We start from the raw sequence: 26,517 nt of genomic DNA, 5'->3' as shown, positions 1-26,517 counted from the left end.
GCTGAAATATGTGGTTAGAAAAACCTTACAATTCTTCTCGAAATTATTCCCCAAAGCTGAAAAATTGAATGTTAACCCAATAATAATTCCTCAGAGACTTCTCCATGTTACCTGTTTTCGTCTTTGATTGGTTCTGTACCGTTGCTTGGTATTGGGCATATGCAGCTAATTTAGCAACTAAAGGTTGTTTTTGTAGCACTTTAGCCTTCTTTGTTGGAGGTTTTCCCTAAAACAACAAGAGCTGAATAAGGTTCTTTTCAAACTCACATCAAGACGTTTTAGAAGCAGGCTTTCTGGAAATCTGCTGCACAAAATGTAACACTGCAGTTTCAGAAACAGAATTCATCAGAAAGTTTTTTTGTTTGTTTGTTTTTAGTTTCTGGGCTGGGTAAATCCCATTCAAAAGACCGCCTAGCCTGCTGCTATTTTAACATTAATTTGAATTTTCTTTAAATACTGAATGTTATTATAACCAAGTGGCATTTGTGCACTGACAAAAATAGGAAAGGTGTAGCATGCATTCCATATGCTACAAAACTGATGTGCAATCCAAGCACAAAACGCTGACAAAAATATCTTTTGTTTCAGTGAAGGGCTGTACAAACTAACAGATGCTACCAAAACCTATCAAGGCATGATATCTTCTTTAATTTTTGATGTCTCAAAGGAAACACAAGCAAAAATGGGGGGGGGGGGGAATGTAGCTTATAAGCTTAATATATAAAAATCGTGTTTCTGATCACTGCATTCTAACATTACAAGTAACACCGAATCCTAATTATTCAAAACTCTTGAACTAGGATTTGGAGAGAGCAATGGAATTAGTCATGATCTTTCAAAATGTAACTACTATAGCCAATAAACACAACTAAGCCTTGTGGTACCTCAAACACTACAAGATTTATTGTGATATATACTTTTCTGGACTCAAGCCCATTTCAGATGCATAAAGCGAAATCTTAGTTGGCAGGTATACAGAGGATGAAAACTGTAAGGTGGGAGCTGAATGGCAATGAGATACAAAGATTACGGACTGTGATAATAAGAGCTTAAACATGTAGGCACACTTTTCTAACCGCAGATTGATAATAATTTACCCAGCTTTGCTGAGGTAATTGAATTACAACTATAATGGGGCAGAGAACCATTCATAAGAAACAATAATAGATGTCAGATATCCCTGGCAGAGGTAGGTCAATTAACACATGTAGCATAATAAAAATCCTTTGGGTGAAATCCAACTTAGTACTAAGTGCACATGGGGGGAAAGGTCCATTTGCGCAACAATATTTCCTGCCCTTCCTCCCACACGCCTCCTAAACCTGTTATGGAGGTTCTCCCAGCTCTGCAAAGCAGATTTAGGTGGTGTGGGGTGGTGGTGGAGAGCAGCCCCAGTGTGCAAACAGACCTTGTTCTCCCATCGCAACAACTTCATTGAATCCTGCCCTCTCTGCATTTTATTTAATTCATTAATTTACAAATTGCCTTCCATATGCATTTCAAGACAAACACAAACTAAAAACAGTTTTGAAAACAGTACAAAAACAACAAATGAAGACAGGTGGTTATTCTGTATTATTTTAAAATCTATGGCAGAGATCGTTTCACCAAACTGAAAAAGTTTGTCCACACAAACAAGGGCAAACCTAGAACTCATGCCATCTAACTTACTGATAAGTTCTAACTCAGCTGTTTCATGTGGTAAAAGGTAAAGGGACCCCTGACCATTAGGTCCAGTCGTGGCCGACTCTGGGGTTGCGGCGCTCATCTCGCTCTATAGGCCGAGGGAGCCGACGTACAGCTTCCGGGTCATGTGGCCAGCATGACTAAGCTGCTTCTGGCGAACCAGAGCAGCACACGAAAACGCCGTTTACCTTCCCACCGGAGCGGTATCTATTTATCTACTTGCACTTTGACGTGCTTTCGAAATGCTAGGTTGGCAGGAGCAGGGACCGAGCAACAGGAGCTCACCCCGTCACGGGGATTCAAACCGCTGAACTTCTGATCGGCAAGTACTAGGCTCTGTGGTTTAACCCACAGCGCCACCCACATCCTTTAACTTCCTTCATTCCAGAATGGCCACCTTAAGGTCAGTTACAGAGTGTCCTGAAATATTAAAGCATTCCCCTATAGGTTTATGAATACTGCCATTTCTGTTAGCAGATTTGTGTCTATCTATTTCTGTTCTTTTGCACAGAGACTTAACTGGCTGTCCTATGTAGAAGGACATTATTGGCAGATAATGGAATAAATCACACTGGAAGACGAGCAGGCGAATGAGCCCCTGAAGTTGTGGATGACATTATTCTATCCTGCTACAGTGTTGCCACAGTGGACATGGGAGTTGGGCTCTAGTGTCCTTATCTCTGCTATGTGGCTTTTTGTTGATGGTTGAGTAACTGTTTTAGGTTTTGGGGGCTGTCTGTGAGCAAGCACAAGCCTGCCTTCCAAGGCATCTCATTGTCATTCAACTTTCACCTTACAGTTTGGTTATTTACACAACTGCCAACTAAGATTTCACTTCATGCGTCTGACAAAGTAAGCTAGAGCCATAATGAATGTGTTAGTTTTAAGGCACCACACATTTTCTTGTTTTTCCTACAGGAGGCCAATGCTGCTATCCTTCTGGAAATTGGAATATTATGGACAAGTTAATTAATTAATAAGCAGCAAATGCCTGGATGAACAGATGAGTGTTAAGCAGGCGCTTAATGCTGTTGATAAACAAAGAAGGGCTGTTGCCTTCACACCTGCTTATGGGAAGCATCTGGTTAGCCAATGCTGGATACCAGATACTGACTTTTGGGTCCAATCCAATAGGGCTCTCATATTATATTTAACTTAAAAGCAGTTAACTTTAAAAAATAAATAAATGCATTAATCTGTGTTGTAACAAATCTGTTTTAAAGCTTATCTATATAATAAAGATAATAAAACTGTGACTGTACCGTTACCTGAAGTCTGGCCAGAATGCTGGCCTTCTTAGAGTTCGATGAGTAACTTCTTGAGCAGGAAACACTGCAGAAGCGCTTGGTTTTAGAGTAAAAGGCATCTCTGACACCAACCATCCCGCACATTTCACAGGTAGCTGATAAAGGGAGAAAGATGGCCAATGTATTACATCTGTACTATAAAGCGCCACATTCATTGTCAAGCAGCCATGGCTCTATGCAGTCCACATAGAAGATAGTCAACTCAAACTGTGTGTTGGCTATCAACACTTAGACACACCCCAAATATAAATATGCATTATATATTATTTTTATAATACAATTCTTCATCAATCAGATATTTAATAGCTTCTATGTAGATTCTAAACAGCTTTTTATCTTGGACTTCTTTCTCTTCCTCTTTCCTTAATTTGACATGGGAGAGTCGTTTCTGTTGAAGAGAATGAACTACCACTTTCACTGTACAAAAAAGTTTTAATCTTCCAAAATATTTATTTATTTGCGCATAACGTGCTTTTCTCCAGATCTAACCCACAGAAGAAGGCTGGCAGAAGCTGACTTCCCTGCTCCTTCTTCTCTTCTCCCCAGCAGCCCTCCATAAAGGCTCTCAGGAGAGTCAGGGGCCTGCACTCAATGTGCAGACTGAGGGGAAAACCCTTCCAAAATTGGGTGAAGGCATCCTTCACAAGTATGCTACAAACAGTAGGGCTGGGCAATGTATTGATATATCATCCAAAATTGGTTTGCGGTCTGCATCGTGATAATGGTTTCATAATATCTGACATGGTGATGTATCACGAATCATGATGTATGTGTGTGCTTTGTAAAAAAAACCTGTGGTGTGGGGAAAACTATGAAGCCGGTCATCACTTCTTGCATGATTCCTGATGCCCCTGTTGCTCTGTACTATAAAATAACAGTTGTCCCAATATGTTAAAGGTAAGTAAACATGTATCAGTTTTAGACCCCAAAGTACAGTGGTACCTCGCAAGACGAATGCCTCTCAAGACGAAAAACTCACAAGACGAAAGAGTTTTTCATTTTTTGAGTTGCTTCACGAGACGGATTTCCCTATGGGCTTGCTTCGCAAGACGGAAACGTCTTGCAAGTTTGTTTCCTTTTTCTTAAAACCGTTACAGTAATACAGGGTGCATTGCTTGAAGAAGTGCAGTTGCGACTTGACTTCGGGGAGCAACTCATAGCACACAGTGTGGTAGCCTTTTTTGAGGTTTTTGAAGATTTTTTTGAAAAAATTGAAACTGTGCTTCACAAGACGAAAAAACTCGCAGAACAAATTAATTTTGTCTTGCGAGGCACCACTGTAGTAGCAGTTGCAGGCACATTACCCCATTCACCTCTACATAGTTACAATCTTACTTCAACTGGTATATCACGATGTTTAGCTGATGATATACCACGTTGTTGAAAACCAGATATTGCCAAGCCCTAATAAACAGCATACTGCACTAGAAACAATTACTTAAAACATTTGATTTCATAAAAACAGTTAAGTTTTTAAATAGCTGGGGTGTGTTATTGTCTTGTTTGTTACTATGTTGTGTATTTTTTAGTTTTTATACTGTCACCCACCCTGTGATCCTTAGATAAAAGGCAACACGCAACACACACACACACACACACAAGCTTCCCTCATCCCAAATCTTGCTCTTCTTTTCTTATATTGCCCCCTACTATCCCAACTGGGATTAGAACCTCTTCTGTATCAATTTTTGTGAACTTTGTGTGCATGCACAGACATGGAGAGGAAATCTGGAGCATGGCTTGGGAATAAATGCTAGATGGTCTAGCTTGTGGCTTCCTTGGTAGAGGAGTGTGTGCCACCTCTCCAATGGGCTGGATCCAAGGTGCAACTTCCACAAATGGAAGGAATTGAGATTCAGTACAGGCTCCCACTGGAGGAAGGGAAGGCGACAATTGTTGCTGCTTCCTGTTCCCCCAAGAACACCTCAACACTCTTCAAGATGGCCCCACAAGCCACCAGAGCAACTATTCAGTGTCTGCAATAAGATGCAGGAACAGACGAAATTCACCTCCTCCTCTTCTCCAGTGAGAATGCCCTGTGAGGGGAACTCAGGGGGTGATATTCAAGTTTACTCAGAGCAGATCCACTGAAATTAGTGAACATGACTAAGTTAGATCCATTAATTTCAGTAAGCCTTCTCTGAGTGAGTGTAGTCGATTACCACCTATGGGAACTATGGATCCAAGCCAATATCTCTTAAGTTTTCAGGTGTGGTGATGTCCCCTTCTTCCTGAACTCTGAATATTTTTCTGTAAGCATGCTAAAGGAAGGAATCATGCACGCACTTTGTTAGGACTTAAGCACACTTCTATGGTTGTCTAGGAGCAGTTTAGCTTTAGTTTAGTGACATGAAACAGTAGAACAGTCTTCACACAAAGCGACACATATGTGCATCAGTCTTTGGTCACTGCTCCTAACATCCAAGCAGAAAAAAGAAGTTGGCACCATAGAAATAAGAAGTGGTCATTTGATTTAGCATTCCACTGAAAAATCATGCACTCACCCATGCCAGATTTGCCATCTGGATATGTGTAGACCTGTCCATTGTTCTTGATAATTGGGAGGTTTGAGGGTAAGGGTGCAACTTCCTCTTCACTCTCATCAGAGCTTGAGCTACTACTGGTATCCTCACTACAGCTATCATAACCATCAAACATCCCGAACGAATCACGTCTCTTCCTTTCAGATCTTGAAGAATGTTCAGTCTAAAAAGAAAAGCTAAAATGTTAAAACCTCTTAACAAAAGGATCTGAAAGAGATATTTCAGCATTTTAACAGGTTTCCACTGAGTGTGGAAGATCCATACTATATAATCTTAAGTTACACAGAGAAACAACACATGTAGACAGACAAAATGAAAAGCAATTTGCAAGTGTTACATAGGTGCAATGGTATACAATAAACTAAAAATGAAATACTTTGCACTACACAAAGCAATATTCAGGATGAGCACCCAACAAAATTATGTTCAATAACCAAACACAAACGTTTAATTTATTACCCTTATATATTCCACTGTAGAAATCACAGAAGAGCACTTAGGTTGCTTTACATATAGGCAGATGTAAAGCAATGAGCTATACAAAAATTATGTTGGTTTGCTAGCTTCTCTATAGAATGCATCAGTCCTGAAGTTACGGATTTCAATTATGCCACCAAAGTCCTCAATAGTCTTTGCAGAATTCAAGGGTAAGTTTATCATGTGTTGGTATACCCAGCATTGTTTATCAACAGTTCATCCACTTTTGGCTAACCAGCAGGCAGCATACATTAGCTGAAGTAGGCTAGGCTGAGACCAGGTGATTGGCCCAAGGTCACCCAGTGAGCTTCTTGGCTGTGTGGAAATTTGAACCCGGGTCTCCCAGGTCCTAGTCCGACACGCTAACCACTACACCACACTTGATGCAACCCCACGTAACAACCCAGAGAAGGGAATTAAGCTCACTGACCTACCATTTTCTCTTCAGAAAACTGTGGAGCTTTTCTGTGGTATATTCTCATTTCACACCAGAACTAGAGAGAAAAGCCAGAGCCAGAGTGTATCATTGTTCTTCTTTGCAACTTCTAGGGTCCATTTCCCCCCTTTTGTTAGCCACTAAGAACAACCCACTCCTCATCTGTTTCCATCACATATTCTCAGTCTTTGAAGTAGACTATTCCCATAAAGTTAATGATTTGTCATAGAAACACTTCCATGGCAACTGACAGAGATAGAACAATACAAGCATCACAAAAGTTAGATTTTATGTGAATGGCTGCTCTACCATGCGCAATCTCAGAATGTCATTAGTAAGGAGATATCCCTTGCATACTGCAGATCATGCTACACATTTTATTTGCTAAAACAAATGCCACTCCTGAAATTGTTGTAAAAATAAAATAATAATTCCAGTTTTTATCCACATATCAATAGCACCCCAATCCATAAATCAGACAATCCCATTCTATGGCAGGATGGACAAAGTAGTTCCTTATGATATACAGTAGGTATATAGTTGAACAGAAGTCATCAAATGCTACCTTCCAATATTGAGCATAATTAGGAAGGAGCAGACCACTGAAAAATAGTGTCTTCCACTCATAACAGTTCCAGACCTGTCAGCAGTATTTGAATGTCCAACATTTAGAGCAATACACTTTTCAAAGGCATTCCCAAGAAGAGGGCATTACAGTATTCCAAATGGCATGTAACTAAGGCATGTGTCACTGTGGTCACATCAGACATCTCAAGGAACAGACACAGCCAGCACCCTAGCTTTAGCTGTGCAAATGTACTCCTGGTCACCAAAGTAACCTGAGCGAACATGATCAGGGCTGAGTCCAGGAGTATGCCCAGACATAGCAAACCTGTGTCTTCAGAAGGAGTGCTATCCCACCTAGCACAGGTGGAGTCTCTGTTCCCTGTTATGCCTTCTGACTGACCAAGAGCATCTATGTCTTGCCTACCTGTAGATTACATTTCAATTTGCTCACCCTCATCCAGTCCATTACTGATCACAGACACCAGTTTACAATCAAGACAGCTTCCTTGGATTTAGGTGGAAAGAAGAAATAGAGCTGAGTGTTATCAGCATACTGGTGACACTGAACCCTGAAACTCTGGACTACCTCTCCCAGTGGTTTCATGTAAATGTTAAATAGCATGAGGGACAAAACGTAACATTGAGGGACTGCGCAAGCCAACAGCCAAGGTGTCAAACAAGAGTCCCCCCAGCACTAACTTCTGGGTTGGCCCCTCCTGGACGGAATGGAACCACTGTAAAACAGGGCCTCCAAGTCCTATCCCAGCAAGGCTACCATGGTCAATGGCTTTGAAAGTCACCAAGAGGTCCAGCAGAATCAACTGGGACACACTCCCCCTGTCCAGTTCTCCTCGTTAAGTTATCCACCAAGGCAACCAAAGCTATCTCTGTCCCATAACTATTATACTGCTTATGACTATTAGACACAACCTGAGCATCATTAAGAGAAAAAGATAGTGATTGCAACCTGCAAAGTATAGTCATGCAAACTTGAATTGCTCATACGTGCTACTGGGATGACAGAAGAGCCTGTGAAAATGTAATGACTGTATTACACATGAGTACTTGACATACACTTATTCACACAGCAACTTTCATAATTTGTAGGGTGAGGCAGGATAAGTAAATACAATGTTCCACAGCAAAAGTCACAGTAAATTTTGTCAGGAGATGGAAAGCCTGAAAAAATTACATATTTGGACATTCACAAAATTAGAAACATCCATCCATGTTACATACATAGTATGTTTTATTATAATTTCTGCTATAATTTTAAAGAAGTACTAGCATTTCTGTGATGATCACCCACTGAAATTTTATTCATCTTGGGTGGCAAGTTTGCATAGCAGCATGGTATTGAGAACTTAAAAGAGAGAGAGCTAGAGACCACTATCCCAAGTGCAGTTAAGGCACCACAGAACTTGATTACATTTGCAGAATAACTAATACAGTTACTTAAATATATGCTGCAATGATTGTCCACTTTTAAAAACTATTATGGCCACAGACTACAATTCTTTCTAGTTTAACTTACAGCTTACACATTTCAGGGATCTAAAAAGTCCTGGCGAAGAAGAGCAAGATGCATATTGCCCCAGAATACCCATAGACTGATTGTTTTTCTCTGATTTTAAATGCTGTTATGCTGCTAGTGCTAGTTTTGAAGGGCAGGGAATGATTAATTAAAACACTGAAAATCAATGTTTAAATTGTGCTCTGTGTGAACTACCCAGAGGACGTTGTTGCTTGGGCTGCCAATAAATATTCTAAATAAATAAATCCATCCTCATCCCAAGGCATTTGCAATCTGAAGAACAAGAAAGAGACAGGAGAAACTTAAGTTGTGTGACTGTGAAGATGCACAAAATGGTTTTGATATGAATCAATTGTAGCAACAGCTCATTCATCCCTTTCAATAGCAACTTCAACATAATCATTTGCTGCAGTGCTAAACATTATGCATATAATGTTGCACCAACATAAATAGCTTCAACATTGACCAAAAATCTTCTGTAATGTCATGCAGACAAGCAGTTCCCAACCCCATCTCTAAACACCTCTTTTCTGCCTAGCTCATGTCAAACAACAGCTTCGTGCACTGACTTTAGGCAACATTTGTCAATGACCTCAATTTTTACATAGCTACAACAACCAACTGACAAGTCAAAGTAATAACTCACTGCTGTCTTACAGCCATAGCTAATCATTACATATTATAACAATGCAGCTGTAACCAGCATATGACCTGAAAGATGCCGCTTCCCTATATACAACAATCTATTAGTTCATGAAGCAGAGGGTGCTGGAGGCCTTCAAATTGTATGGGAATCAGAATTAGGCCACTCAATTGAAGATCACAAATGAGGTCTCTGGGCCATTACCACCCAAAACAATCTCTGCTTGCTTACAGGAGGCCTCCACTGGCACCGGGTGACAGTCAGGCTGGCAAAAATTAATCCCTCCCTTTGCCCTTTATGTTGGAATGGTTATGGAAAACTTGGTTTATTCATGTTTGGTGGGAAATTTTGCAATATTCTGCATTATATCCACAATTACAAGCCAACCTCTTTTTCCAAATCCTACCTTAGCCTTACTGTCTTTGGACATAGACTTGGGCTCCACCCTTCACTACAGAGAACTAGTAGGCTTCTTACTGACCACAGCATGATTAGTGATAGCTCAATAATAAAAGAACCAGACTGAAATAACTCTGAGCATTTGGGAAAATAATATCTGGGGTGCAGCAAAGTCTGAGCGTCTCACCAGACACAAGAGGACAATTAAAGGCTTAATGAAAAGAAACACCTTCCAATAAACGTGGAGCCCTTTCTTTAGCTATGTTAATGACCAAAATCGAGACATTGTTATCCTAACAGCTCAATCTTTTCAGTGGAGAGATTACATTAAGTAATATGTTTGAACACTGAATGTGTAAGCTCGTGTCTAAAGTCAATGGATAGAAAAAACACCACTAGATGCACTGCTGCATAAGTGTTTAATGGTTCTTGTATTTGTATAAAAAGTAAAGCCAATAAAAATTTGTTTTAAGAACTGCAGCAACAGAATAATAATTGGTCCTTATCCTACAAACCTATTGTTAGTGCAGCAGGTTGCATGATTGGCCCATAAGATTTAATGCACATGCTGTTGTGTGTTGTGGTACCAACAGTGATAGCAGAAGGTATGACCCAGTCGTCTTCCAGTATACATTAATCCAGAGGTTTTCAGAACTTTTACCCTCAGTGAGCACTTTCCATATCAACAGATCTGTCAAGGAACCAACAAACATTACAGAAGGCTTTGGGACTATTCTAGAACGCATTAGTAGGTCACATAGGGGACCAGCTAGGTCTGTAAGATCCAAATGCTCTCTCATGTTAACTGACAACACAACATCGAGAACACAGTGTTCCCTCCAATAGCTATGAATTCAGAAGCTTTTGTAAGGCATTTGCTGATACTCTGTTTAAGGATGTAAAAGATTTGCAAGACAGACATGCTACCATGTTCTGGTATACAGTCCATGCACAATGGGCAGAATAGAGAACAGTGGACAAATTAATGGGGCAGGAGACTGAAGCAAATGAGAATAGTTAGTATACATGCACATCAGTGTTTCCCTATTAAAGCCCAATCAAGTATTGTAGAAAGGCAAGACAAAGCCACACACGTCATTTAAGACAGCCTTCCCAACCTGATGTTTTGGATTACAATTCCCATCAACCACAGCCAGCATGGCTAATAATCAGGGATAAAGGGATCTGTAGTCCAACAACATCTGGAGGGTATCAGGCTGGGGAAGACTGCCTTAAGACAAAAAAGGTGTTTAGTCTAGATACATAATGGAATGGAAAGTTAGGGAGGAAAGCGCTAAAAAGTTTGAGAATAAAGCTCTGCATCAGCAGTGTCCAAAGCAACATTGTCACAAATAAAAAACTTTTAAAACTACTGTATCTCTTATCACACACATTAAAATAGGGCTCAATGTTTACTTATTATTGCTACTAAGTTAATATCCCACTTCCCTCCAATGAGCTCAAGGTGGCATAAATTGTACTCCCTCTCTCCATTTCATCTCACAATAACCTTGTGAGATAAGCTAGGCTAAGAGGCAGTGACTGAGTCACTCACTGAGCTTCATGGCCAAGAGGTGATTTGAACCCTGGTATCCCAGATCTTACTCCAACACACCACACTGGTTTTATATACGTAACAGAATGTTCTGCATTTTAAGTTTAATTACAAATAAGCCACATTTAACAAAGGAAATGAGACTTTATGCTGATATCAGCATTTCAACGTCACAAATATAATGCATTAAAGTCAATGCATTTTAAATGAAAAAGTTACATCTTTCGTACTTTATCCAGTGAAACTTCTCATTGTCAGCATTCAGCATATCTTAATTTGGCAATTTCTCTTTAAAGTCTTCATTATAACATTAATTCTGAAAGCTTTCCCTGAGAAAGGTAAAACTGACTCATATACTTTCTGCTCCAGGATGCTTGTATGCAACAAAGCGGGTTGCAGAATCCTACAGATTAGTGTGGATGTTAGGGGAGGAAAAGTAGCAAGGATGACAGGAAAATAAAGAAATAGAACCAAGGCTTGTCATGGCATTTCCCGGATTACTAGGTTTTCTCTTCTACGCTACTGAAAATTGGCAGACCTAAACATTTCCTCTATCCTCTCAAAGGCCACATTCAACCTTCTAAAAACAATCAAATGAAATGTTTGTTGAACACTGGTCTGCACATCCCCTTGCAAGGCATATACAGTGGTACCTCGGGTTACATATGCTTCAGGTTACAGACTCCGCTAACCCAGAAATAGTGCTTCAGGTTAAGAACTTTGCCTCAGGATGAGAACAGAAATCGTGCTCCAGCGGCGCAGCGGCAACAGGAGGCCCCATTAGCTAAAGTGGTGCTTCAGGTTAAGAACAGTTTCAGGTTAAGTACGGACCTCTGGAACGAATTAAGTACGTAACCAGAGGTACCACTGTACACAAGATGCTCAAGATGCTCAAGGAGGCACAAAATCTCCTCGCTTTTTGATCATTAAACTACTAGGGCAACGCTGGAGCCGCAGTACTGGCCAAGGTACCAACACACACAAAAAGAGGTATCGAGTTCTCTGCACAGCACAGCACACACAGCACGCAAGGAACGGGCAGCCAAAGGAACGCGGAAGGGACTCTGGAAACCTCGAAGAGGCATCGATGAATGAACCACTCGCACTCCGACAGGAGGCAGAAGTTTCTCTCAAGTCCCCGCCACTTTTGCACATGTTGCCGGGGAGTGGGGAGTAAGCAAACACGGGTGGGTGGGTCGGGGCAGATGGAGAAGAGGTAGCTTATACGGTACAGCATTTCTCGCAGAACATCCCCCCCTCCTCCCTGCCCAGAGTTGCCTTTCTCAGTCCGGCACTTCCCTCCCACACGGCACAGAATGCAACGCTGCTCCCCACACCATTTCTCGCGTGGGTCCCCCACCCCCTCAGGAAGGGAAGCCAAAGCAGCGTGACCCCCTGAAGCCTCTCAGGTCAGCCACCCCGCTCTGAAGCCGAAGCCTCTTGCCCTGCCCGGTGCTGGCCGCTGCCTCTGCCTCCCTCGACCCCCCCCCCAGGGGGCTGCTCTGCGCTACTCACCAGGTCCTTTGTGTTTTCCATCAGGCCCTCATGGGCAAAGGATGCCGCTGCCGCCGCCGCTCACCTCCTCCTCCCCCCCTCCCGCCCCCTCGGCTCAGCCCCCACCCCCCCGGACTCTCCCCCTCCCCTTTCCGAGGGGCAGAGCCAGGTTGGAGGAGGAGGAAAGTTCAGCCTCTCACTTTAAACGGGGGGGAAGAGCGCAGAGTGTGTGAGAGAAAAGACATTCAACTCCAAGCCCCAGAATATCAACAACATTAGCATAACCGCACTGCGCACGCGTAGTACGGCCCCAGCCCACGGCGCGCTCCCATTGGCCCCCTCGCTGTTTGGATCGCCCTCGCTCGCCGTACGCGGCTGGGCGGCCTGAACTATGATGCGGAAGAGGGGGGGAGGAGAGGCGACGGGGACAGAAGAGGGCCGCAGCCGCGGCGTTAAAGCGGTCGCCGCGACCGGCTACAGATCTGACGGGATGTTTCTCTCCGTCTCAGTTTGCCTTTAACTGAGGAGACGTTAGTCTTTTTTTTTTAAAAAAAAGGTGCTTTCACCTGCCCCCCCACTGTTTTGTAAGTGATGGGACAGCCCGCCTAGAGAGCGGTTCTTATGAGGGGGAAAAATGGGGGAAAGAGAGTGTGTGTGTGTGTGTTGGGGGGGGAATACACTGAAACATTGAGGTCATGTGAAAAGGAGGCGGGGCCAGGGAGGTCACGTGGCAATGCTTCTCACGGAGCGGGGGAAGGCAAAGAGATAGAGAAAAAGACAAATGTTACGCAGATCGTATTATTCCGGTCTCCATTTGCCTTGGGGTGGGGAGGGGTGAGGAGCTCGCGCAAAAAGCTCCCTCAGCCCGCTTATCTCTCTGGTGATCTATCTGTTTGTTTACATCGCATGTTCATTCAGGGGGACCAGCGGCGTCACGGCGGCTTCATTGAGTCCTGTGGTGGGAGGGCGGACGTGTTTGCGCCTGCGTGCCTCTCTATGGTAACTGAGCGGGAAGGGCGTTTCCGGTTTACGTGACGCGAACGTGCGGGCCTTTCCGCTTCCGGTTTGTGGTCCCTTGAAGGCCGAGGCAGCATGGAGGCGAGGGCTGAGGGTCGGCGAGGCGCGTCGAGGGGCAGAAAGCGGCCTCGGGTCGGAAAAGGGCCGCTTGCAGGAGGCGGGGAGCGAGGCGGCCACATGGCGGCTGCCGCGGAGGAGATCTGTCGGGCTCAGCACTTGGCTCTCGTGGCAGACAAGCCCGCGGCGGAGCGTGGCCTGGAGGAGCTGCTGTTCGGGGACGTGCAGGAAGAAGACGACGACCCGCAGCGTCTGCAAGGCCCGCTGGCGAAGGTATTAGGCGGTTCAGTAGCCGGTTCAGTAGCAAATGTTCAGAAGAGAGGGGTGCAGCTGTAGTTATGATAGCACAGCATAGAAAAAGGGCACTCTTTTGTGCTGTTTTTTTAAAAATAAATTTATTGTGGCTTCAGTCAAACCGTTGAGGTTGTAAAGTTGCTAATGGTTGTCCCTTTGTATGGTGGCTGTGTGAATGCCTTAATCACAGATCACAATCTTCTGTCTTGTCCACTTTGAAAGTATTCCAGGAGGTGGTAAATTAAGTCTGAATGTCCACTGTAACATTCAAGCAAATTAGTTCTTCACCCCCTAAAAAAATTATTAGCTTTTTCAGTTCACGTAAATATTTGTAAATTCACCATAGTATCCAGATGTGGGGTACTGTCCTGTCATGGTAGCAAACAGTGCAAGTATGCCTTCTGAACTCTGAAGGCCATTATATGGGTGCTGTAGAACAGCACAATGTTCATCAGGTATGTGGTTGTCAGAAAATTCTGTCCGACATGCCTCAGGATTCATGTGGCAGTACAGCTGAGACTGGGCTTGTCAGTTAGTTCAGTTTCAGGCTCCTGATAAGTTGTCTGAGAATAAACAATGATAAGTTTTTAGGAATTTTTTCAGATTCATTGGTGGCAATCTGTAACATATTTTTAAATTCTAAGATTAAAGAAAATATTCTTTCTTTTTTTTAAGGTTGGTGATGTGCTCAGTGGGAATCTCCTTGAAGGAGAATCTGATGACTCAGAAGTGGAGAATGAAACGGAAGACAACTTTCTTCCATCTGAAAAACCAGCATGGGTGGATGAAGATGATGAAGCTGAGGAAATGTAAGCAGCACTCATAGGCTATGTTTGCATGTCACAGTAATCCATGGTTAGTGGTTTACTTTGATGTGTAATGCACCTATTGTAAATTGACTCATGAAGTGTGGTGAAGCAAAGCTGTAGTTGTAAGCAAGTTGCATTGAACTCTGTGGGGCTTGTCTTCATCCTAACATATGTAGGTTTGGGGTGTAAGCATCTTACATCTTGTGAGTGCAAGGTCAAGAGTCGCACGAGCAGATGTACTGTGACTTACCTTTTTCCTCTTCCCCCTGCGGGTCCCTACGTGTCCCCCAAACTTTACTCTGGAGGGATTGTCAATCCTCCAGAGCAGACTTTGGGTGGCTGCAGGTTGAAGGAGAGTCACCTTTGTACAAGTGGAAGTCCATTGCATCAGTGCACAATTGGATACCACCCATCATCTTAACCATTCATTCTGAGTGAAGATGTTAATGTGTGTGCCTTCTGCAAGTTTTTACAAAATATTGCCAGGCTGTCCACTTTTTGAGAGCTTTGGAAATTCTAGAACCTTATAGCTGATTTTAAAATAAACATTTTTTCCATTTCTTCCCCATGCTAATCCTGTAAAGTAGGTTAGGAAGAGGAAGTATTTTATTTATGGTCACTCTGTGAGTTTCATGGCTGAGTGATGATTTGAACCTTTATCTCCCAATCTTACTTTGGCACTCTTAACAACTCTATCACATTGACTCTACTATGTAATCTTACTATGTAGCATGAACTACATGCCACTGTTTCAAAATATAAGCTAGTCACTTGCTTTAATTTGTAAAGTGATCATCTTGGTAAAATTAATATTTTTACAGAACTGTACAAATTTAGCATGTGACTTTTTCCTCCTAGAATTGACATGGCCCATCGATATCGAAAAAACATGATGAAAAGTGATGCAGAAAAGAAGCTTACAAAGGAAAAACTTCAAAGAAGACTTCAAGAACAGTGAGTGTTAATGGTAACATGGACAAGAGGCAACCATCTTAAGAAAAATTAATTTTTGATTATTTATTTGAATTGGCATCAAAAAATGTTAGCATATAATCTCATTTTTGAAGAGGCCTTCCAATATGTGTTTTCTCAAAACAGACAATTTGTAAATTAATCTGAATTTTTGAAGATGTCTATATTTATTTCCGTACGTACTAAAATGCAAAAAAAAAAACCCCACAACAATTTTCTTTATGCAGCTATGAAGTTTTACTGCTTAATATTGAGAAAAGCGGAAATAGCAAGGATGATTCAAATTGAACTTAAAAGGGAAGGGCAAAAATGGCTGGGGTGCTTGGACACTTCAAAAGCATTTCCCTATTTATTGTCATAATAAGAGTCTTACTTGCAAGAGGTGGGGAGGGTTGAGGACAATGTTTTTCTTCCTTCACAGTCCATCCTTTAAACAGCTTGCATCTGCTCTTGCATCACAAGGGGTGTATGGGTGTGTGAGAGAGAGAGACTATAAGGCTGTCTGTCCCTTTCTTGCCCTGCATCCCTCTCTTCATCAGATATTTAATGCTCATCATTCTTTCACCCATTTTTCAAAATTGTCTGGCATATTTACTTAAAATTTCTGATAGTTGTTTTTTACTTACCTCAGTGGATAAGGTTGTGTGTGAAGTAATAGTTGTGGGTGCAGTACAGATTTGTCTTCCTTAGATTTCAGAGCGCAATGGGAGCAACCCCTTCCTGGGCACAGAGGGACAGGAAGAAGAAAGTAAGAAAAGCCAGAGATGAAGGTAAATGTGGGACTTTCTATAGCATGAACCAAAGTCAATAAAGTAATTAAGATGCAATCCTCTGCACATGTTCTGCAGAGAAAGTTTTTGGGACTTCTGATTAAGGAAGTCTCGCAGGGACTAATGTAGGAAGAACATCATGGCAAGGGAGAGACCAACTTGGCCTCATCCATTGGCTGTAGAAGGAGCAGCTACAGGGAGCTGGCTTCTCCTCAAGTGTATGTGGGTGTTTGTTCCCAGTTTCCTGGGTTGCACATCCCATTCCTTAACTCTTATTTTCTTTAACTGCTTATTTTGCATCTGACTCCAGTTCTTATCCTTGAGAATTTTAAGCAGTTCTTATTTTGCACTTGGCTTCAATTTGGTTGCCTTCAAGGTTCAAGTAAAAAACAAAGTAGATCACACAACCCTGAAGGCTGCCTACCCTGTTTTAGATTGTTTACCTGAGGACGCAGACTGTCTTACTACTGACCGTTGCAAGCTGCTCTAAGAGACTAGGAGCAGGGTTTATGACACACTACCTGACTGTATACTGAATAAGTTCTGACTTCTTTTCATATATTGCATTTAGCTTATGTTGCCACTTTTCATATGGCTGCACAGATAAAACAATACAATGTTTGAAATAATTTCTTTTTAAGATGACAGCGAAGATGAAGGGGATGAACTAATGCACAAGACAGGCAATTTCGTGACAGTGTCAGACTCCTTACCAAGAGGCTTTTTACAGGTAAAACAATCTTTCATTTTCATGCACACAATGTGTTTGTGATTAGAATTCATAGGCTTTGAAGCTGTTAAATATGAGAAAAACAACAGGTTTCAAGAGACCCTTCATGCAACACATTGAAAGCATTTTCATGTTTTGAATATTTAGTTGGCAAAGTTTTAAGTATGATGAAATAGTTATGTAGAGCTTCAACAGTAAAATAAAAAAATCATTGGGAATTTTCTCCTCTCCTGCAAGCCTGCTGTTAACCCTCAAAATCTGCTTCAGGTGGTTGGAGGACCATCTGGAACAGATTTTTGGGAAGTGTGAGAAGAGGAAGTTCCAGGTGTGAGCAGAACACCACTTGCACAGAGTTGAATACAACTTGATTTTATAAAAATTTGGATCGCTAATGCATCTCTAAACTAGGAAATGGAAAACTGCCTAGAACACTGAATGTATCTTAGGACAGAATTGGTAGCAAATTTGCTGAAATATATTTCAGTAGTGCAGACATAGGGTTGTGTCCAAAGCTGCTGTTTAACTTGGGCAGAAGATTTCTGTTTGCACACTTGAACCTTCTTCCCTGTCCTGAAGCCTCACACCCACCCTCAAAATCTGCTCCAGACGGTTGAAGGACCCTGTGGAGCAGTTTTTGTGGGGGTATTCAGGGAGGAGCAAAAGGGGAGGTCTTATTTGGGTAGCTTAGTGCTGCTTGTGCAGTGTTGGATACTGTCATGAGTGCGTAGATTTTTCTTTTCTATACGTACTTAGTCGTTATGCAGCTTCATAACAACCACACGTGTTCCTGTTCTGCATTTTAGATGAAAAACTGCAAGTTTGCGAATAGTGAACGTCTGTCAGATGCAAAACTGACAACTGTGCAGTTCCATCCTTCTGCTCAAGTTATTATGACTGCTGGGCTTGATCGGTCTGTTTCACTGTTCCAGGTGAGGAATAATTACCTTATATATAATGCAATTGTTTCTGTTCTATGTTCTTGTATACTATTTTATAGGAACTGATTGGCTGAGACATACTTTAGACACCTATGTGGTGGTTGGGTGGGGTGGGGTTTAAAATTTGCATATTTAATACCAAACTTTAAGGACTGGAAACAGTCAAAAGTGCATGGAAGCAAGTGGGTGATCCCTATTGTTTGCACAGAAGCAGAAGGAGTTCCTTGTTATGGTGGAGCTCCATATGGTGCAGTAGCAGGCAGAAGCAGCCCAATGTTTCTGTGGGACTCTGGGTTGCCGTCAAATCAAGGAATTTAAATTCAAGACAAACTGGCATTCGCTAGTCAGTACATTTGTATTTTAGAAATCCTCTTAAATATTGCCCATTCTGAGGTGAAAAATGAATGCATCTTTTTCTCTTTAAAGGTGGATGGCATCGCTAATCCAAAGATACAGAGCATTCATCTGGAAAGCTTTCCAGTGTACAAGGCACGTTTTAGTGCAGAGGGAGAGCAAGTTATTGCAACTAGCATACACAACAAGCGGTTCTATATATACGACATGATGGCTGGAAAAATTATTCCTATAACCCATATCAGAGGTGAGGTTTCACTGCTTGCTTATATTTTTGTACACACTGAATTTTAAGTAGATTCGAATAATGCTCAAATATAATTTTATTTTTTCTGAATTAGACATAAAAGATTTCTAATTAAATTCCTTCTTACTGTGTCACATGGCGGTAGAACTAGTGCCCAGTGTTCTTCCATGTCTTTGGAACAATGGCATCTATAAGAAAAAGAATAAACATTCAAGGAAATAACGTTCTATTATTCTTTATAAATAAGCACCCAGATTAAACCATAATTTATAAGATAATAGTTAGCTTTGGCAATTAGCTCCTATATATATGTGCTGGAACTATATAACACATATTGTTTTTTTGAACTTAAGGTTTAGAGGAGAAGTTTATCAAAAATTTTGAAGTATCACCAGATGGAAGATTCCTGCTCCTTAATGGAACATCAGGCTATCTGCATTTGTTGGCAATGAAGGTAAAATCTGCATTTGTTTCTGAAAATGAGCATTTTAAGTTCAAACAGCAACACAATTCTACCAGCAGAGAAGTTGTATCAGCTAGAGTTCATACTAAAAATGCATTTTAATACTAATATGGCAAATACGAACCACATAGCATTTTGTAGTCTTATGCTTCATGCAAGACTTCTGTGCTGCTCAACAGTAGCAATTTCAGCAGACAAGTCACAGGGATGGTGTGGATTTCTTGACTTTGATTTTGTTAAATCCAAATAGTGGTGGCAAATAGTTAAGTGGTTGATTATCTTTAGAGTTTTGTGTTGTAAGTGTCTCTTATTAAACAAGTCATCAGAATACTGTAAATGAGTAAGTCACTGGTGTGGTGGAGACTATAGAAGGAAAAAGATAAACCAAAGGAAGAAAGCCATCAATAACAGGAGGGAAATAGGGCAACAGAGCACCATATTAGGGAACACAGTGGTGTACTAAGAAATATATATATGAAAACACATTTGTGTGCACCCTACAAGTTTTCTTCCCCTCCTTTTTATGATGACTGTAGAAGGGCACATTCCTCTCATGAGACCAGACTCTTTCACTTTATGATATTGTGACTACTTGTGTTGATCAGCAATTGCATTTCTATTTTAGACGAAAGAGCTTATAGGGAGCATGAAAATAAATGGGAAGTCTTTGGAATCATCTTTCTCTCCAGATAGCAGCAAAATCTACACGCATTCTGGTAAGTCAGATAAGATGTGGCATCACTGTATGAAGGTGTGCAATTTTTAGTGAAAGGAGAACTTTGTATAGCCTCTGTTGCAGCTGTTACAGTAGTAATCATCACAGGCTCATTTTCTGATTAGAAAGCACTCATAGCAAGATGCCTTAAGTTGAAACTGGAATTGGTGACCCAATACAACCTCCCCATAAACCATGAAACAGTTGTGCCTTTTACTACTTACGATGTATGCATGTGAGTACCTATTTAATAGAAACTCACTATATAATAGTTATAATCTTTGAGTAGTGTATGGAGTTATTCCTTGCTGTGCTCTTCAGTTGTTCATAGTTTAGCAGAGGTCCCCCCCCTTTAAATCCAGCATTTTGATGTCATATATTACTTCCTCTAAAAAATTTCCCTATTTGTCTCTCTGTCTGTCAGTTCAGGGTGAAGTTTTCGTATGGGATGTAAAAAGCAGACGATGCCTAAACAGATTTTCTGACGAAGGTTGTATGTGTGGTACATCAATTGCAGTCTCGAAAAACAACCAGTATGTGGCATGTGGGTAAGTGGAAGCAGAGCCAATATTTTAAGATATTTTATTTCTTGGATCATACCGGAAGGTTCTCTACTTCGAAGACACTGGAGTTGTCAGATAATTATGGGTTTAGACATGCGTTACTAATGTTGCAGCTCTCAGCATATTAAATCCACTTGATTTCAGTGGGACTTACTTTTGAGTAAACATTCTTAGTAATGTGCTATAAGAGGCCAAATTCAGAGGAGGGCAAAATCGACAAATAATTTAGTGGTGTATCTTTATATATGGTAACAAAATAACTTGCCAGTATGACAGGTAAACAGATTGCAAATGCTTTTTAGATCAAGTTCCAGGCTTTATCAAAGTAGTCTTCAGAAATATCTTATTTTTAGTCCGTGTTTGATACATAGAGAGCTCCCATGACTTGGAAGACTTGACTGAGTAAATATTGAGCAGCTTTTTGCCCTTAAATTCTGTAGAGCTGCCATGTTGCTTGCCTTGATTTAAAAATGGCTGTGGCTAATTGCTCCCCCTAAGATACAGGTGAGCTTCTTGCAGCATATGTAGGAGTCAGCAATTGTGCTGCAGCATTCTGCACTAACTGCAGCTTCCAGAGCAAGCAGAAGGAAAGCCCCACATAGAGTGCATTGGAGTAATCTACTTGAAATCACTTCATGCATGAACTACTGTGGCAAGGCTTTCCCAGTCTAAGAGTGGCTGTAGCTGTCAAACCTCTTTCTGTAGATGGAGCCTCCCTTCTACAAACTTAAGCATAAATGTAGTAAAAAAATGTACTCTTTTTACTTACATGAATAAGATTTTGTTATAGTTACGCATCAACATTTCCTCAGTATTGCTTATGGGAAATGACGGTCAGTACATCTGGAGAAACATAGGATCATGAATATAAATTGCTGAGTTAATTTAATTCTGGTTTAAGCATTTTATAAGCCACAAACTCTTTTTTTTCTAGTTCTAGTTCTGGAGTTGTGAATGTGTATGCTCAGGACGACTGTCTTAGGGAAACTAGTCCTAAGCCTCTTAAAGCTATAATGAACTTGGTCACACCTGCAACATCGTTATCCTTCAGTCCCACCACTGAAATATTGGCAATTGCTTCTAATAAAGTAGATGAGGCGGTAAAGCTGGTAAGAATTTCTCCTAAGTTTAATTCAATAGCTAAGTATTAATTCAATTCAATTTAAGCTGGAGTTTTCCTGCTTGTTCTTTTCAGCTCCTAAGGTGCTCCTCAGCATCCCAACCTTGGATTCCCATGCCTACAGAGATCCCCTGTCCACCTCCCCTGGCCTTAATTCAGCAAAACAAACAAAAAACAGTTCCTCTTAGAACTATTATAACTAGGTCGCTTACTGGAGAATTTTTCTCCTGCTCGTGATTATCATTTTCCTTTACAGGAGTTTTGTTATTTGTCAACATTCTGTTGCTGACCACTTCACCTTGAGCGCTTTGCATGTCTGAACATTCTGTGACATCCTAGTTGCTCAAGTAATTGCAAGCTGCAAGCATTTTCACATACATAGAACAGACACACACGTTGCGTGGTTCTTGGATCGTGAGAATGTATTGGGTTTGAATAAGTCTTCTGGGAAATTACCAAAAATACGACAACAGAAAGACAGAAATGCCTATACTTTATGGTTTGAGGCAAACATTTCTCATTTTAGGAGCTTTATATGGGGAAACCTTTTCCTTTTCACCAGTGCACACAGTCTGCCAATTTCTGTTTTGGAACAGGGGAAAATGAGAGAACCCCAAAACATCCATTTTATCATATTAGAAAAGCTTTTCACATTGCTACCATTTAGGCGAAAAGTGGGATTTAGCTCCAGAAAAACCTAGATGTCACACAGCTGGTGGAAACGTCATGTGGTTCATATCCTGCAAGTGCAGGAACAGGCAGCCCACAAGGGGTGAGGATCAGCCCATGTAGTTTTAATTGTAACTGTATATGCAAAATCTGTAGTTAGAAAGATCCTGGACAGGAAATTTTCTTTTTTATAATCACTTTTTATTAATACTTTTCATATAGCCAAACTAATCTAGAGAAGAAAAGTAGGAAAAAAGGAAAAGAAAAGAAAGAAGAAGTGAAAGAGAATAAAAGACCAATATCTTAACCTTTATTTCACACAGAAGAGTGAACCCTCCTAGGTCTCACCTGGGAGTTTCCCCCTCTTCCTCCAGCCTCCCATCCTGGGAGATCCTCTGTACCAAAACTCAGGGAATTTCTAAAGTAGCTTGTAAATGGACAGATGCAGGGGAAAGGGTTAGAAAATCCTGCTAGTTGTGCACAAGCCTTTGCTTAAGATAAAGTGTTGGGTTCAGAGTTATTGTCTTGAAAGTAACTGTAAAAATTAATGTTTGAAGGTTTATTTTCATGTTAGCCGCTCCGAGCCCTGTTTTGGCTGGGGAGGATGGGGTATAAAAAAATATTATTATTATTAATTATATTATGTATGACAGTGAAGTATGCTTTCACTTACCCAGCCCCTCTGTTTCATTACCTTGCTCCACTCTCCTTCGCAGGTGCACATTCCTTCATTTACTGTATTCCCAAATTTTCCGGTGTTCAAAAGAAAGTTAATATACTTGGCTAACTCCATGGACTTCTCACCCAGAAGTGGATATTTTTCCATAGCAAATAACAAAGGCAAAGCTTTATTGTATAGGTACGTATTAAATCATGCTACTGCAATTACAGTGATACTTAACTCTTAGATTTCTTCAGATTTGTGTTATATTATTGACTGTGGGCAGTATTAATGTTAGTCATACTCAGAGTAACTAGTCTTAGTATAGCTTAGATGAATATTGCCTTTGATACCTAATAATAATAAAACAGGTTTTTATAATTTAACTGACCTAGGCACAATTTGAATTTTCTTGCACATTCTTATTTCCCTTGTCTCTTTTAAAAACATACTTTGCTACTCTGTACCCTGATATGTTGATGTTAGATGAAAACATTGCCATAAAATATTAGAACCACTGTGGTATAATTTAGAAAGCTAAAGCAGGGTGCTTTGTGGTCTTGTAGTTGGGAATATCTCAAACTATTGCGTTTTAACTTTGCAGGTTGAAACACTACTCAGATTTCTAAACTGATGACTTTAGACTGAGGTAATTATCAACTGAAGTAGAAATGCTGCTGGAGAATTGCGGGCAATATAGTTTAAATTTCCTTGTTACAATTTCAGAGTCAGAAAGAAATTCAGTTCATTGCAGTTTTGTATTGAATTTTAATGGTTAGTGAAGTGTGTGCACTTATTTGGAATAAAGCACACTGAACTAAGTGGGCTTTCCTTTTGAGAATGTATGCACTGAATTATGCTACACAACAGCACATGCATTTGTAGTACAAGTATTTGTAGTCTGCCCTTCCTGCAAGGGTCCCAGCGCAGCAATCGATAACACTGAAATCACAGTTTACAATTAACAATAAAAATTAAAACAAATGTAAATCTTACTTGGTTTCACTGGACATTTAGTCCAGTGCTAGGTAAAGGGACCCCTGACCGTTAGGTCCAGTCACGGACGACTCTGGGGTTGCAGGTCTCATCTCACTTTACTGGCAAAGGGAGCTGGTGTACAGCTTCTGGGTCATGTCGCCAGCATGACCAAGCCGCTTCTGGTGAACCAGAGCAACGCACGGAAACATTGTTTACCTTCCCGCCAGAGCGGTACCTATTTATCTACTTGCACTTGACGTGCTTTCAAACTGCTAGGTTGGCAGGAGCAGGGACCGAGCAATGGGAGTTCACCCCATCACGGGGATTCGAACCGCCGACCTTCTGATCGGCAAGCCCCAGGCTCAGTGGTTTAACTCACAGCTCCATAGTCTAGTGCTATTCATTGCTTAAATCCTTGCTAATATAACTGTTCATATTCTTATGCATTAATTGGCTTTTTGGAGGATGCAGCCTTTTTCTTGAACATTTGCTGACTTGCTCTTCATACTCTTCTCTCTACAGATGGTGTACCCTGTGACTTTAAGAAAGTGGATTAACTTTTCTTCATTGCCTTGATGTATTTATATGTATGTGCATTTGTAGCAATACATAGCTTTTTGAATAACTTGGCAGAAACTCGTCTCTAATATTTCTCCATAACATCACCAGTGTTATTTAAGAGAACATATTGCATGAAAGTAGGGGCTAATCCACACATGCAGAGAAATTATGTAGGACAGCCTTAAAGGATGCACTAAAACTGAACATTCAAACATGTAATCCACCCACCCTCAATAGTTTGAAGCACTTGGTTTTTGATGAAATGTACCTAAATGGGTGGGTTACATGTTTGAATGGTGGGAAGAAGGTAAATACCATTTCACAGTGCATGCTTATGGAAGTGCTGCTGGAGCTGCTAAGTTGGACGTCTTCATGGGGAATAGGTCTAGTGGTGCCTGTTACATATGGTAACTAAGAGGGACTTCTGTCTTTAGAAGTAGCATACCTCTGAGTACTAGAATCTTACATATTTGACTACTTTCTCTCCTTCATGGGTTACATAATCAGAGCTGTGGGAATATTTTGCACCAAGTGGGCATTGGAAGGCATCTAGTTTCAAGCTCAATAACAGTAGTGTAATACTGACCCCAAGTGGTCACTGGTGGATACTTAATTTCTTATCGTTTGCTTTCATTTTAAAGCATTCGAAAGACAAACCAGCACTTTAAAAACACTGTATATCAAATAGTATATTTGGTCACTTTACCCCCATCATTTGACTTTCCCAAACCAATCGCTATGGAAGTCAGACAATGCAAAATATGTTCATAATTCTCTCACACTGCCCTACATACCACACCTTAACTGAAAGACACAGTGCTAGTGATTTCAAATAGTGGTTCTTGGATAAAACAATTTATTGCAGTATTTTTATCTTGACAACAACCTTTCATAATATGGGTTAACTATGAAATGTTTTTGGGGGGAATCCTCCTTTAGATACTCATGCCTCAGATCATTTAAGACTCTGACCAGCACTTTTCAGACTCATTGGTAAATAAAGTACTTTACTTTTCTAATGTTTTATGTGTAAAGTGATAACACACAGTTTTCTTCTTCCTACCATCTTAAAGAGTAGGAATCAAGTACTGTGCCTAACACACTATGGTTATAAATACATTTCGGCATTTTATATATAAAAAGTGTCCACTAAGACTTCCCAAAATTCTGGATCCACATGATATTTTCACTATGTCCATTCTAAAGAGAACCTAAAATGATGTCATCTTGTATTAAATGAATGATGTTGAATGTCAACTTTCATAAGAAACTAAAGAGTCTAGTGGCACCTCAAGAGACAAATCTGTTAGGGCACACAATTTTGTGGACTACACAAAGCAGACTGATGAATACATTCTTAACCTTGGCAATCCAAAGAGCTCAAGTTAGATATAAAAGAGCAAAGTTAAGGTTTGTTTCTTCACGTTACACCAAACACCATAATTAAGTCAGACTGATGCTTATCAGCTGCAAAACATCCAGTGTAAAACATATGCATCGTGGCTCCTCCTATTCATGCCTTTGAGTAAGAACACTATAAAATGAATACGAAGTGAATTCATGAATTCACTTCTCCCAGATGAAAAGGCCCATATTAAAGACAACTCAGCCCAAATGTGAAACCTGTGTTTTTCAGCCACATCCTGGGGGAGGGTGCAAATCCTGAGCTCAAATCCCAAATTGAAGCGGGGAAACGATAAGAAACAGCTTTACATCTCAAGAATAGCCTTCCTTGAACCACCTTCATCCTTATGATTTCATGACATTTCCGCAAGTTCTCCCACTGCCAGCCACCCTGCCTCAAGAAAGGACACTGCCATCCATGAATCAATTGGAAACCGTTTCAGATCTTGAGGGTTGACAAACCCCAGCATGTGCTTTGGCACCATCTTTTTATGGGGTTACGTGACGGTATTGCAACCATGCTTCGTGCTATTCCAGCCTCAGAAGCCTATAGA

General features: G+C 40.9%; 2 protein-coding genes across 12 annotated transcripts in view; one reads left to right on the top strand and one right to left on the bottom strand.

The window, feature by feature from the left end:
- MBTD1 (mbt domain containing 1) overlaps nucleotides 1–13,628 on the bottom strand; it is a 49,634-nt gene extending 36,006 nt beyond the window's left edge. For 5 of the 11 annotated variants that reach the window (XM_080993742.1, XM_080993751.1, XM_080993747.1 and 2 more), the window contains exons 1-5: nucleotides 12,663–12,753; nucleotides 6,448–6,507; nucleotides 5,498–5,699; nucleotides 2,949–3,088; nucleotides 112–226 (exon numbers count right to left, since the gene is read on the bottom strand). In XM_080993742.1, coding sequence (XP_080849868.1) covers nucleotides 112–226; nucleotides 2,949–3,088; nucleotides 5,498–5,699; nucleotides 6,448–6,507; nucleotides 12,663–12,683 — 538 coding nt within the window. In that variant the 5' untranslated portion in view covers nucleotides 12,684–12,753. Of the gene's footprint in view, nucleotides 1–111; nucleotides 227–2,948; nucleotides 3,089–5,497; nucleotides 5,700–6,443; nucleotides 6,508–12,662; nucleotides 12,761–13,542 lie in introns of those variants that run through there. The other 6 variants (XM_080993745.1, XM_080993752.1, XM_080993746.1 and 3 more) reach the window with 4 other exon arrangements.
- A 105-nt stretch (nucleotides 13,629–13,733) lies between these two features.
- On the top strand, nucleotides 13,734–24,623 carry UTP18 (UTP18 small subunit processome component; the record flags this gene model as incomplete). Its single annotated transcript, XM_080993851.1, has 14 exons — nucleotides 13,734–13,988; nucleotides 14,685–14,818; nucleotides 15,677–15,772; nucleotides 16,481–16,560; nucleotides 17,202–17,290; nucleotides 18,094–18,219; nucleotides 18,655–18,829; nucleotides 19,183–19,283; nucleotides 19,918–20,008; nucleotides 20,432–20,555; nucleotides 21,505–21,679; nucleotides 23,076–23,218; nucleotides 23,625–23,669; nucleotides 24,521–24,623. The coding sequence occupies 13 exons, from the start codon at nucleotides 13,734–13,736 to the stop codon at nucleotides 23,647–23,649; spliced, it is 1,614 nt and encodes a 537-aa protein (XP_080849977.1). The 3' UTR covers nucleotides 23,650–23,669; nucleotides 24,521–24,623.
- Nucleotides 24,624–26,517: the final 1,894 nt, after the last annotated feature.

The sequence above is a fragment of the Podarcis pityusensis genome (assembly GCF_964106645.2).
Source record: "Podarcis pityusensis genome assembly, chromosome: 2".
Classification (NCBI taxonomy): Eukaryota; Metazoa; Chordata; class Lepidosauria; order Squamata; family Lacertidae; genus Podarcis; species Podarcis pityusensis.
Note: the sequence above shows the minus strand (reverse complement) of the source record. Positions and strands in the feature narration are given on the sequence as shown.